The following is a 13,963-nucleotide window of genomic DNA, read 5'->3' on the forward strand; positions in this document are numbered from 1 at the left end:
TCATTACAGTTTTCTCCCCTGCAGATCTGCTTACTTTTAACATATTCATTCCAATGGATATGTTCCAAGTTGTCAATGTATTTCCTATTGCCCAGAACTGGATGAAGGATAGTAGTTGCAGTCTGACCAATGCAAAATAGAGAGAAACAATGACTTTTTTTTTATCTTGGCACCACTCTTCTTTTGATTGCAATTTTCTGCAGCTATATCACACTGCTGGCCATGTTCAGCTTGTGATTCACCAAAGGACCCATATCCCCTGCACATGTGCTACTGTCCACTGATCAGCATGGTCTTTCCTCCCAACTCATGGCTTTGATTTTTTTCCCTTTCTAAACATAAAATTCCTCATTTTTCTTTGTTGAGATTTATCTTACTTTGCCCAATATTTGTCAAGATCCTCCTGAATTTTGATACCGTTGTCTCCCTTTTTTGTGTGTCCTCTGAAAATTTGATAATTATATTTTCTAATTCAAAAGTGTATATAAATATATTGCTCAGTTTAGGGAATGAATAAGTTTATCAATGAAATGCAAGACAGATGTGATTAATTTCAAACCATAATAAAGAATAATAAAGCTATTATTCTATAAAGGTCATTGGCTCATAACTTCTTTCCAGTTATGAGAATTGTCAATATGACTAGTATTGTGTTGCAAATTTATTCTGTATTTTTTCTACCATTCTTATTTAATTTGAAAAAGTATTGTTTCAAATGTTTAAGTTTTCATTTAGGAAAATGAAATCAAATGCAGAGATATTGCTAAGAGTACAAATAAAACAGATCTTGGATCATAAGCTGAATATGAATCATCAACTAAACAGACAAATGTAATTTTAGACTGCATCCATCTGCATTTACAGATGGGGTCAATAAAGATCACAATCACAAGTGTGTGATCAAATCTTCACTCCTTTTGCAAATCATTATATACATGAGCAAAGATTCAGAGCTTCAATCTGGAGAGCATACTGCTATTTTGATTTTTTTACTTCTCTCTGGATTCCCCACTAGCTGAACTAATGGAAGTCAAGTTGCCAACTCATGGGAAGTAAGAGTTCCCCTGTATTCTGCATTGGTCAAATCCAACTTCAAACACTGTACTGCTGAGCACCACACTTCAGCAACTGGAAAAACTAACATGAAAGATGAAAGAACTAAGAGCTAAATCTAATGAGGAAAAGCTGATTTACTTTTAGAGCTTGCAGCTGAAGAGAATCATGACAGCACTTTCAAGTAAGGGATATTTCACAAAATATTGCCTAGGAAGCAGGACATGGAATAATCTTAAATACAGGAATTATACAGATTCTAGTTGAATGTTAGGATTAGCAGTAATGTGTCTTCTTACCATGTGGTAAGAAGAGCTCAGTAGCAATAACTGAAATAAAACAATCCAAAGCAGCACTACTGTCTACAATAGTCAAGTAAGAATGGAGGGAGGGATGGAGAGATGGATAGGACAGAAACACCCACACTCATACACAAACACTCTTTTCTTAAAAAAAAAAAAGAGGAAAACATTTGGAAAACTGAAAGCTAGATTAGGCCCCAAATTACATACAGGTAGTCTTTGACTTATGACCACAATTGAGTTGAAAATTTCCATTGCTAAGCAGGACATTTGTTAAGTGAGTTTTGCCCCTTTTTACAATCTTTCTTGCCACTGTTGTTAAGTGAATCACTGCAGTTGTTTAAGTCAGTAACACAGTTGTTAAGTGAATCTGGCTTCCTCATTAACTTTGCTTTTCAGAAGTTTGCAAAGGGTGATCACATAACCCCGAGACACTGCAACCATCATAAATACAGTTGCCAGTTGCCAAGCATCCAAATTTTGATCATGTGACCTTGAGGTTGTAATGATTGTAAGTGTATTTCCTAAGACAACCAACACCATCATTCCTTATCCAAGCCTGAGTATTTCCTGCCCTATGCAGTTATACATACAGTACTGATACATGCCTAGATTTGTTGTTTGGCCACTTGAGAGTTGTGTTAAACTTATAGATAAGTTACGACATATATTTAAATGGTTTCTCATAGTTCCCAACTCATGTGATAGCTACACTGACACATATGAAGCTTGCTAAAACTTTACTTTTCTCTTGTTCTTAGATGTCACATGCTCATTCTTTTCCTTTATTGTAAAGCAGTGGTTCTCAACCTTTTTAATGCCGCGACCCCAACCGGTCGTAAGTTGAGGACTAAACCGGTCATAAGTCGAGGACTAAACCGGTCATAAGTCGAGGACTACCCAACCGGTTGTAAGTCAAGGACTTTCCCTGCCCGGAAGCGCCACGCATGCGTGGTTCCGCCCCCTGCGCCGGCCGAAGCGTAGCTGGCAAGTGGTAGAGACGGAGCAGGCCGACCACCAGCTGGCCCAGCCCAAGGGAGGTAAGGCACCCACCGGAAAAGGGGGAAAAAAATGGCGGACAAAAAAAATGTCGGACAGCCTTGCTTGGCAACCCCCGTGAAATGGTCGGTCGACCCCAAATGGGGTCCCGACCCACAGGTTGAGAACCACTGTTGCAAAGGATGTGTTCCCCTGATTTTGTCTATAGGACAGACCATGATGTGCTCAGGAATATTCCATTTGTGTGATTTGGTGTTCAGGGCAAGTAATGTTTTGTTTAATGTTGGCCTACCAATAGATCAGCAAGTCACAAATCATCAATGTAACCCGGAGAAAAATTGACTTTTGTCTTCCAGAACCTTGGCTGGATCATATGGATGCATTCAGAACACTGTTTTATTAATATAACATCAATTAATTTTTTTCTTCTCTGCTCTTGTAGTTTTGATGTCATCACTCTCAAGGTTTAGGTAACACAAGTGCTAATATAAGAATAAACACTGTCAGATCTAATACTGTATGAAATTTTGGCTCTCAGTGTTGTGATGTTTGGTCTTTTAGGACAGGGCTTTTCAATCTTTTCACCCATTGTACCACTTTTAGGATATGGCAATATCCAAGTATCACCAGTAGCTTAGCAAGGTGTCAAAAACTTGATGATCAAAAAAATAGAAAAGAAAAGAAAAGAAAAAAAATGAAGTACAGGTAATCCTTGACTTACAACAGTTCGCTTAGTGACTGTTCGAAGTTACAATGGCACTGAAAAAAGTGCCCCCCAAGCCACAGCCGAGCAAGACACCTGCCTGCCCATCCGGAGGCGCTATTCCTCCTGTCCGAAGTTTTCATTGTTGTGAGCATTTCTGTTGAGGATTGGCAGCGGGGGTGGGGGGGTGTTTGGTTTTTATTCCCCCCGTCTGCTGGGTGGTTGCGGCAGGTTTTGGTCACTTCACATGATCCTGGGACACTGTGACCATCATAAATATGAATCAGTTGCCAAGCATCTGAATGTAAATCACAAGACCCTGGAGATGCTGCAACATTCCAGCTGATCGGCACTTCTTCTGGGCTCAGCAGAAGCACCAGGATCAGTGCTGAGCTCCAGCTGGAGCCTGGCGCCGATCCTGGCACTTCCACTGAGCCCTGACAGTCCCGAAGAAGCGCTGATCCTGGCGCTTCCGCTGAGCCCTGACAGCCCTGCAGCTCCAGTCATCTCTCGCTCAGGCTTGTGCGGTGCTGCCATTGGTTCAGCTCATTCCCCTCCCCTGCTAACACTTTTCTAGGATGGTCGCGTACCACCTGCCAGGTGCCAAAGTACCACAGGTGGTACCCGTACCACTGGTTGAAAAGCCCTGTTTTAGGAGATAGATGGAATGCTGCATGGCTTGTCACATGTGACAAAAGCTTGTTAAATTATTCAGGGGAAACAACAAAAAGATGTTTGCATTACGCACTGTGTTTTATGTCTTGATCACAAGCCTGACACTTTCCTTACAATACAAAATACCAATAATTTTAAAGAATCCCTTTAAAATGACAAATTATAAATCACAATAAGTTGAGTGCATAATACTTAGACTCTATCCTGATATGGGTATCTCCTAAAAAGGAAATATGACATTATGATGTAACAATGATTATGAGCATAGATAATTCTAAAAGATGATGAGTCAGTCACAGAAGATAAAACATTAAAGGCTGTTTGTCATTTCATGAAATCTTCATGCTGAAGATTTAGCTATATAAAACATTTGGCTAAAGATGGTTATTGTCTTTAAGCCCTCTTAGAAATATTCCTAGAAGTATTTAGTTGACTATTAAGGAAAGTGGATTTTTTTTATCTGACTCAGCAACTTCTTGGACCAAATAAGATGACAAAAATGAATTCTAGCAATTCAAAGGAACTTCCTCACTTTGTGAAGACCAACATTCAGATAATCCTGGATTTATGACCAAAATTGGGACTGGAACTTTTATTGCTAAGCAGTAAAGTTAAGTGAGCCATTATGCAACTGTGCCTGATTTTATGAATATTTTTGCCACTGTTGTTAAGTGAATCCAGCTTCCCCATTGACTGATTGTTGTAAGCTGGTTAGGAAAGTCACAAATGGTGATTACATGATCCCAGGATGCTGCAATTATTGTAAACACATGCCAATTGCCAAGCACCCAAACTATGATCACATGATTATGGGGACACTGTGACAGTCATAAATGTAAGATAGGTCATTTTTTTTCAGCAGTATTGTAACTTTGAACATTGATAAACAAGTGATTGAAAATTGAGAATTGCCTCTACATTAAGTGACACTGAAAATGAGAATTAGTTTCATGGAGTAAATATTTTCCAATGTATCATTCTTGTAGTGAAAATCACACCCTATTCCGTGGGTCACATATAAAACTGCCAATAACCATAGTAATAGGTCCCCTGGGTACAACCCCAAAACAACTGAGCCACCACTTGAACACCATCAGAATTAATAAAATCACCATCAGAGATAGCTTTACTTGGAACGGCTTACATCCTGTGATGATATTTTTAATAACATCTGCCTATTCCAGGTCCTTGGGAAGGATTTGATAAGTGCATAAAAATGCCAAAAGTAGTCTAAACATCTGGCTGACTGTGTAACAAACCATCATAATAAAGATAGGTGAATTCTTACATGCATATATATGTGCTTGGATACTTAGGAAATACCAATTTCGAGGCAATTACACTATGGACTGCAAAAAGAATGACTCATCAATCTGAATGTAGACCAGGGGTGTCAAACTGCCGGCCTGCGGGCCAGTTTCATCATACCGAAGCCGCGCCCACCCCATTGCCAGCAATGCAAAAAGAGTTGCGATACGTCGCGACACGTCACGTGACATGGTGAGTTTGACACCTGTGATGTAGACCATGTAGTCACCAGGAATTGAACCTGATTTCATGTCACCATCTAATTACTGCATAATGTTTTCAATAACTGTGCATTGTAAAACTGAACAACCAAAATCCATATTGGTCCAAATGGAATGAGATACTAAAATTGTCATTGAACTAGGTTAATGAAAATCTAGAAGAAATCCAGGACAAAAGAAGTACACAGAGAGTTCATGAAGCTTAGAAGAACTGGAGTATATATGAATAATGGTGATTGCCAGCTTATAATATCAAACATATATTAGCTTCTTGTCTCCTTGTCCATCTCTCAATTTACCCAGAAATTTGGATTGGTGCTCTAATTCTATTGTTCCATATGTTGATGATGCTTTTACCCTCAAGCCATTCACTTAATGAACTGATGTCCTCATTTCCAACTGTCCCAGCCTGTGTCTGTTCTCAAATTTGTTGATCAGCAAATAATAAAACAAAATAAAAATGGAAATGATGCAATAACACATAGAACAAAATAAAATAACAAAAAGAATGTCATAGCTAGTGAATGGGATCAGAATGAACTGCAGGAAGCAATTCAGAGGAAAATCAGTTGGAGCTGGCTATGAAAAGTCAAATTAAATAATAAATGAATAGCCAAAATGGTACAGTTATGATGGTACAGTTATTTTTGGTACAGTTATTTTTGGTACAGTTATTTTTAGTAGCCCTTCCATTCCTTTACATCAGTGGTTCTCAACCTGTGGGTCGGGACCCCATTTGGGGTCGATCGACCATTTCATGGGGGTCGACAAGCAAGGCTGTCCGCCATTTTTTCCCCCTTTTCCGGCGGGCGCCTTACCTCCCTTGGGCTGGGCCAGCTGGTGGTCGGCCTGCTCCGTCTCTGCCGCTTGCCAGCTACGCCTCGGCCGGCGCAGGGGGCGGAACCATGCATGCGCGGCGCTTCCGGGCAGGGAAAGTCCTCGACTTACGACCGGTTGGGCAGTCCTCGACTTACGACCGGTTTAGTCCTCGACTTACGACCAGTTTAGTCCTTGACTTACGACCGGTTGGGGTCGCGGCATTAAAAAGGTTGAGAACCACTGCTTTACATAAATACGGTGTTACGGTATATACTGTGACTGATTTCATGGCAACTAAAGCAGAATTTAAACCTTTTCATAATTATCAGAATAATGGTCAAAAGCATTGGGTGAGGACAAGTGCTGAAAAGTCATTTACATTAAATATTCAAAACTAGTTTGAAATTGTGTAAATGTCATAAGTTGGAGTACACAGACCATTCAGTCTGAATATTGACTAAATGTGGGCATGCTTGTCCTCATTTGTATGATGTCAGTTACAAAGACCACCAGCAGTAAATGAATTTCTTTTCAATTCTCAATTCCTTTCACTGAATATATGAACAGTTATAATTATTCTGAAAATAGAATATTGTACCTTGTGTTGCCTCCTTTGCCTTCTTCGAAGCCTCAAAAACTCTTTATGCTGCCTTGACACAAAGTTCACTGCTGCGTATTCAAGCAATGCAGCGAAGACAAAGAGAAGACATACAGCCATCCAGATGTCAATAGCTTTTACATAAGAGACCTGCAAGACAAGGAAGCAAGAAATAAAATCATCAGATGTGGAGGAAATGACAGATGTGCTGGCAATATGTACAGAGATGTAGGTTGTACACAGAATAATTGTTCTTAGTATCTACAAGGGCCCCTCTGAATAATTTTATATTTTATTATTGCTTTTGAAAGCAAGAATTTAATGGTATTCGTCAGAGAAGCACGAAACATTCACATTTCAAACATCTACATTGTTTGTTATGTTTTGCCATTCTTAGATGCTCATTTGTTCCATTTCTCTGGGTATCAGTTTTAGGAATACATTTAGTCCTTGACTAGAATACATTTAATCCTTGATCGCAACTGAGCCCAAAATTTCTGTTGCTAAGTGAGGCATTTGTTAAGTGAATTTTGCCGCATTTTATGACCTTTCTTGCCACAGTTGTTAAGTGAATCACTGCAGTTATTAAGTTAGTAACATGTTTGTTGTGAATCTTGACTTTGCTTGACAGACGGTTACAAAAGGTGATCACATGACCCTGGGACACTGCAACAGTCATAAAAATAGTCTGATGCCAAGCATCCAAATTTTGATAATGTGACCATGGAGATGCTGCAATGGTTGTAAGTGTGAGAAACAGTCATAAGTCACTTTTTTCAGTGCCATTGTAAGTTTGAACAGTCACTAAATGAACTATTGTAAATTGAGGATTACCTGTACAGGAAACAATTTCAAGATTTTGATCCCCCTATTTGGAAATATGAGATATTGAGCCTGAGAACCTCTTCATGCTAATCATGTGCCCTATGTTGATTTATGGGCCTTTTTCATCCTGGCTGGCTTGACTGAAACTATTCAAATAGTTTATCAACAAAATATCAAAGAGATAAAATAAAACAACTCATGCTCACCCCCCTTTGTGGCTGCATACAGTGGGGCTGCCATCAAAGCATAATTTGGAATCCATATCCGACAAAAGCCAGCCAAACCTAAAAACCCTCGTAACTGTCTCCGATTCATGGGCTCAGCTATAGCCAATACTGCTTGTTTTCTTTCCCACCCCAGGGCTCTATGTCCATGCTCAATGTCATACCCTAGATAGCGCACTTTCTGTTTTACTAACTGAGCCTTCTTTCTAGACACCCTATAGCCACATTTCAGCAATAATCCCAACAAAGATGCCGTATTTTCCCAACAAGTATCTTCTGTCTGACCTGTCACCAACACATCATCCACATATTGCAAAAGGGTGTCCCCCCTTTGCTGAGGCACAAAATGCTGCAAATCTTTCCCTAAAGCCGTACCAAACAGAGTGGGTGAATTCTTAAATCCCTGTGGCAACCTTGTCCAAGTATACTGTGATTTCAATCCAGTCCTAGGGTTCTCTCATTCAAAGGCGAACAAGGGTTGGCTCGCTTCATGTACGGAGATTGTAAAAAACGCGTCCTTCAGATCTATCACCGAAAACCAAGCTGCTTTAGGTGGAATCAGGCTTAATAAAGTATACGGATTTGGCACAACTGGGTGAATAGTCACTGTCACGGAATTGATGACACGGAGATCCTGCACCGGGCGGTAGGACCCGTCCGGCTTTCTAATGGGCAATATAGGTGACTGGATAGGCACCAAAATCCCAGCTTCTAGATATCTCTGAATACTCTCATAAATGGCAACTATAGCATCATTGGAACATGACCGCTGGCGAATATGCACAGGTGTGGCCAATGGTTTCATTTCCACAATCACCGGTGGGTGGTGAGCGGCAAAGCCGGGGGGGGGGGGTTATCTTCTGCCCATAGCCCTGGTACCCCAAATTCCTTCCATTTCTCCTCCTGCAATTCATCCTTTACTGATCTCACAACCATTAACCTCCACATCATCTCAGGCTGATGTTTCACTTGGATCCTTTGCTGGCCCTCATCAAAAGAAATAGTTGCCCCTAGCTTGCTGAGCAGATCCCTGCCTAGCAAAGGTATCGGGCACTCGGGCATGTATAAAAATTCATGCTGAATTTCTGAACCTTTAAACACACATGTTACGGGCTGAAGTACTTGGCGTCCCAACACTTGTCCTGTCACACCTTGAACCTGTATACAGTGGGGACCTGGTGTAGCAACCTGGCTATTCACCACTGACCTCCCTGCTCCAGTATCCACCAGAAAAGTTGTCTGCCGACCCCCTACATTCATAGTAACCAAAGGCTCAGGGGGGGTCTCCTCTAAGCCCGAGCCTGGTCCTCGTCAATCTGTCCATCCAGTCCCTGCCAGTCCAATCCCCTCTACTTCTCTTCTTTCATCAAAACCTCCTCTACCCCCTCTATTTCCTCTCAATCTTCTGCCTCCAAAGGGGGACCTCAAAGGTGCTCCACGCCCGAAGCCACCATGGCCCCCTCCTAACCTACCTCGCCACCCCTGTCCTCTTATCACTTTCTTTGGACACTCTCTCTGCCAATGACCTTCTTCTCTACAATTAGCACACTGATTCGGTCCTAATAGCATCCCTCCTTGCAGAGCTACCGCCAACAATTCTGTCTTTTTATGCATCCTTGCCTCTTTTTCCTTCTTCTCTACTTTGTCCCTATTGACAAACACTTTCCTCGCAACTTCCAACAATTCGGAGGTATTCTTCCCTAAAGCTCCCTCAAGCCTTTGCAATTTCCGTCTAATATCCTCATAACTCTGTGCTATAAAACGCTCATTCAACATCCGCACATGATTCTCATGCCTGGGGTCTATCTGAGTATACAATTCATAAGCCTCTATCAGCCTTTGTAAAAAACTCTCCGGACTTTCCTCTGCTCCCTGAATCACTAAAGATGGCTTAGACATATTTACTGGAGGCTTTCCTGCTTTACGCAATGCTTCCACTATCAGATTCTGATATTCTTTCAACGATGTCATCTGGGAGTCATCACGAACATTCCACCCTGGATCAGTCTCTGGGGCTTTAGCCAAAACAACTGCCTGCAAATCCCGAGCAGCCGGATTCCTATCTCTCACACACGTTCTAACAGCTGCTTTCCACTTTTCCTTTTCCTCAGGAGTTAGCAAGGTATTCAATAACTGCTGGACATCCTGCCACGTTGGGTTATGAGTTTGCATAATGGTCTGAAATAAATCTGCCATTTCTGTTGGCTTGGTAGTTAAAGGACCATAATGCTGCTTCCAATTTAACAAATCAGTGGTGGTAAATGGAACGTACTGAAAAATGGATTTGATCTGTGCGGCTCCCTGCTGATCCAATACGTGCTGATCCATCTGCCTTAACGGAGCAATTAACTCCCCTCCCCTAGCTTTAGATCTTGTTATCACCCCCGTTGTTACTTCTGCTGCAGCCTCCTCACCTCCCCCTTCACACAGCTCTGCAGTTTCCTCTCCGGGGAGGTCTCTCTCCCTCCCTGTCTCCTCCTTGGGAGCTGTCGGCTCTCCCTTCCCTTTCTTCCTTCTCACCACTGGATGCACGCTGTCTGACACAGCCGCAGCCTCCGCCACAGGCTGGGGCATTGGGAGTGCTGCCACAGGCTGAAGCAGGGGAGGCGGCTGTGGCACATACGGAGGGGGTCGAAGCACCACTTCCTCTTCTTCTACCAGAACCTCTTTCTTCAAATCTGACAGTTTTGTTTCTGAAATCCTCACATCCTTATATCTTTTTGCTACCACTTTCAACTTCTTTCCTTTTGGTCTAGCTACACACACACGCACCATTTCTGCCTGGCATTGCAACAGATCATCCGCCCTTTCTGCTACTGCATCCCCCCACTGATCTATGTACTGAAATTGGTTAGGATAATTCTCTTCATTAGCTGCTATCAGGGAAGTTAAATCATCAATAGTCTGCGTATTGAATGTTCCCTCAGGGGGCCAGCCCACATCTAAATGAGGCCACCAATCTTCACACAGGAAACGCAGCCTATCCTTGGAAACTGGGGGGTATGGCACTTTATATTTGGTGTGATTAAAATATTGATCAAAACCTTTTAACATACATTGAAGTGGTGTGCTAGGTACACTACTTTTCCCTCCCATTCTGGTAATAACACTGCCAATGCCACTGACCTACGGTGCTGGAAGATCGACAGTCACCTATAGGAACTGCAGCAGCAGCTGGCTTAACCTCCCTCACACATACCCTAACACAGACTTCTTTAGGAACGACGTCCCGAGTCCAGGGGGGCGATCAATCCCCCTCTTCTATCTTCAAGTGAGATAGGTACTCCCCAGATTAATACATACTCGCCTGAGGCGTCTTCACACACACGTCCTGGCCAGGAGTTAGTTCAGACCTCCTTTCCTTCCCCCAAGGGTTCTTGGACTGGCTGTCAGCTCCGTCGGCTCCGCAGAGAAGTCACTTCTGTCTCCCGGAGGGAATTCCCCCGTGGCGCCTGGAGAATGTTTCAGGAGTGGCTTCCCGTCGGGTCCGAGGGGTCAAGCCGCCCTCAGCGAAACATCGCCTCGCTCAAAAGCCCCATCTGCGGGTGCCAGGAAACTGTTGTGGAATAAAGGACTTGAGCCAGCTCTTTGAAGAAGGAAAGTTTATTTGCGCAGGTTCAGAGGGCCTTACAAAGCAAAAAGATCTGAACCCCGAGGGGTGTTCAGAGAGCATATATATAGTTCATACAACGTATGCATTTCCTGACCCCTCTGGATCCCATATAAGGTAATATGTTAAACATTGTGATCTCAGCATTCCTAATAGTATGGAAAAATACCAGACAGCTGAACCTTGACACATAGATAAAAATAGGGAATTGGCTACTAAGCAAAGCAAAAACAGGATATGGCTTAACCAGTCAAGGACAGTGGGAGAGAGCATTATCTCTAGACTCAGCAATTTTTGGAATGCTCCCTGACTCACCACCTCACTCTAGTGAATTCAAGGAGATCAGGTAGCTATCAAGATGCTAAATTTACAAAGATGTTCCTTACTTTTCAATATACAATGTTACAAGAATGAGGGATTATTGGAGAAAGTTTCATACTTTTTGGTGTTTCTCTCCCCTGCTGCAAGGTAGGACAGAGTAGTGGGGGGGAGAGAAAAGGGTTTTCAAGAGCAAAGTAACCTGCTAAGCAAGGTTACTAAGCAACTATCAAGTTCCTATAGTGACCATTCTTATTCAAGGTCAAGGTTCTGATGATCCTATTATATCACAAGTAATTTCTTCTTCCTACTAAGACATCCTTAGTAAGAGATGCAATTTAAAGACCTACTCACGGCAGCCCCTGATATATTTAGATCACTTGGGACTTTGCTCCCCATAAAGCTTCGAGAGTCTCTGAGAAGGCTATTTGCCAGTTTCCAAAAAGGTAAGATGGTACTCTGTACCTAGCCTTCATGACCACTTAATGATGTCCTACAACTAATCAAACTCACTGTAGACAACACCAGGATACAAATATCCTACTGCAGGATAATTGAGCAGACAGAAGTCAAACTGCTCTATCCATATGCACTTATTGCAGATGGGGGATGATTTGCTCCGCCAATTTAGCCACTCCAAAGTCTTTAGCGACTTCAAGGTGGCTTTCTATTACTAATCTCTATCTACCAGAGAGCAATATCATTTTTCCATCAGCTCCTCAGTATTATTATTATGATTATTATAGCTAAACTTACCTGCCATTCCACCATGCATACAATTCAGTGGTTCACTCCTGACAGCAACTGAGACTGAGTCCCAGACCCCTATAGACTCAACTGACTATGCATACATCCATTCACCCACCAGTGTCAAATGATAGTTTTCATTTACCTACTGCCAGTTCAGTCCATTGGACTTTCTTCTACTTACAGAAGACCTATTCTTCTTACATTAAGTACAAAGAATTCTGTGACATTTTTATTATGGAATACTGCAGGGGTGGCATGTAAGATTTAAGGTTCCCAGATTCACAAATTATATTATATTAAGGTTATATTCTGGGGGGCTGGTCAGAATTGATCACTGGGAAGGCTTGGTAGGTGTTGCTCATTCACTTTAAGAATCAAAGCTACACAGTAAATTCACTGAACCATCATTCCCAGGCTATCTCACTTAGATTTACTAAGATTTCCTTGCATCTATTTAGTTTTATTTATTTATTTATTTATTTATTTATTTATTTATTTATTTATTTATTTATTTATGTATGTATGTATGTATGTATGTATGTATGTATGTATGTATGTATGTATGTATGTATGTATATGACTTATAGAGACACCCAACTCACAGCAATGATTCTGGGCAGCATATAAAGAATAAAACTACCATCAACCATGATACCCTAGTTCAGACATGTCAAACACAAGGCCCGGGGGCTGGATGCGGCCCATGAAGTGGTTTCATGTGGCCCGCGAAGGCATCCTGGAAACAGTGAGGGAACGGCCCCCGCTGCCTTGGCCCTGGCCCAGGCTGGCCGGGAGCCAATGTACAATTTTGTGGTGGCCATCTATGCTGAAACACATTCAGTCTTAGCTCCACAAGGCCGTCCAGAAACAGCGAGGAACCAGCTCCTGCCGCATTGCCCCCCCCGGGTGCATGCTGGGGAGATGTCACCCTTTGTGAGGAATGAAGAAATGCACCATGCCTTGGAGCTTGCCCCGGTCCCACCGCCTTCTGCCAGAGACCCTCAGATCTGTCCCACTTCTGCCCAGGCCCCCACAGGCACCCTTGATGCGAACAATGTAGAGCTGGCCATGCCCACCCAGTAGGCCACACCCACTCCATCCACGCCCACCCAGTAGGCCGCACACACCCTGGCCACACCCACCTGCCCGCCCCCCTAGGGCAACCGCAATGCTGATGTGGCCCTCAATGAAATTGAGTTTGACACCCCTGCCCTAGTTAAGGCAATAATCCCACAAACAAAAAGACACATACATCACCACAGGGCTTACCTAACCTTCTGTGCCCAAACGCCTGAGGGAACAGTCAAGGCTTCAGAGCCCTAGGAAAGGCTAACAGAATTGGGACTGCTCAGATCTCTGTGTATTCACTCCAAAACCAGAACATATTGATTTGTTCATTCAGAAATACAGGCCAATGGGCTGATCTTGAAGCTTATTCAAACAACCTTTTGAAACTTGCTCCCTTCCCCTCATGTAGTGATTGTGGATAATTTCAATGCTAGAATTGGGATCAATAATAAACTCCTATGCTGATAATGCCTACCAATCAGCCCAGACT

The 13,963-nt window shown here is 42.5% G+C and overlaps 1 protein-coding gene across 1 annotated transcript in view; it reads right to left on the minus strand.

The window, feature by feature from the left end:
• Window positions 1-13,963, minus strand: part of GLRA2 (glycine receptor alpha 2) — a 133,755-nt gene that overhangs the window by 14,916 nt on the left and 104,876 nt on the right. Inside the window, exon 9 of the mRNA XM_015818911.1 lies at window positions 6,679-6,828. Within this exon, the coding sequence (XP_015674397.1) occupies window positions 6,679-6,828 (150 nt within the window). The remainder of the gene's footprint in view (window positions 1-6,678; window positions 6,829-13,963) is intronic.

The sequence above is a fragment of the Protobothrops mucrosquamatus genome, unplaced genomic scaffold, assembly GCF_001527695.2.
Source record: "Protobothrops mucrosquamatus isolate PMUCROS unplaced genomic scaffold, P.Mucros_1.0 scaffold816, whole genome shotgun sequence".
Lineage (NCBI taxonomy): Eukaryota > Metazoa > Chordata > Lepidosauria > Squamata > Viperidae > Protobothrops > Protobothrops mucrosquamatus.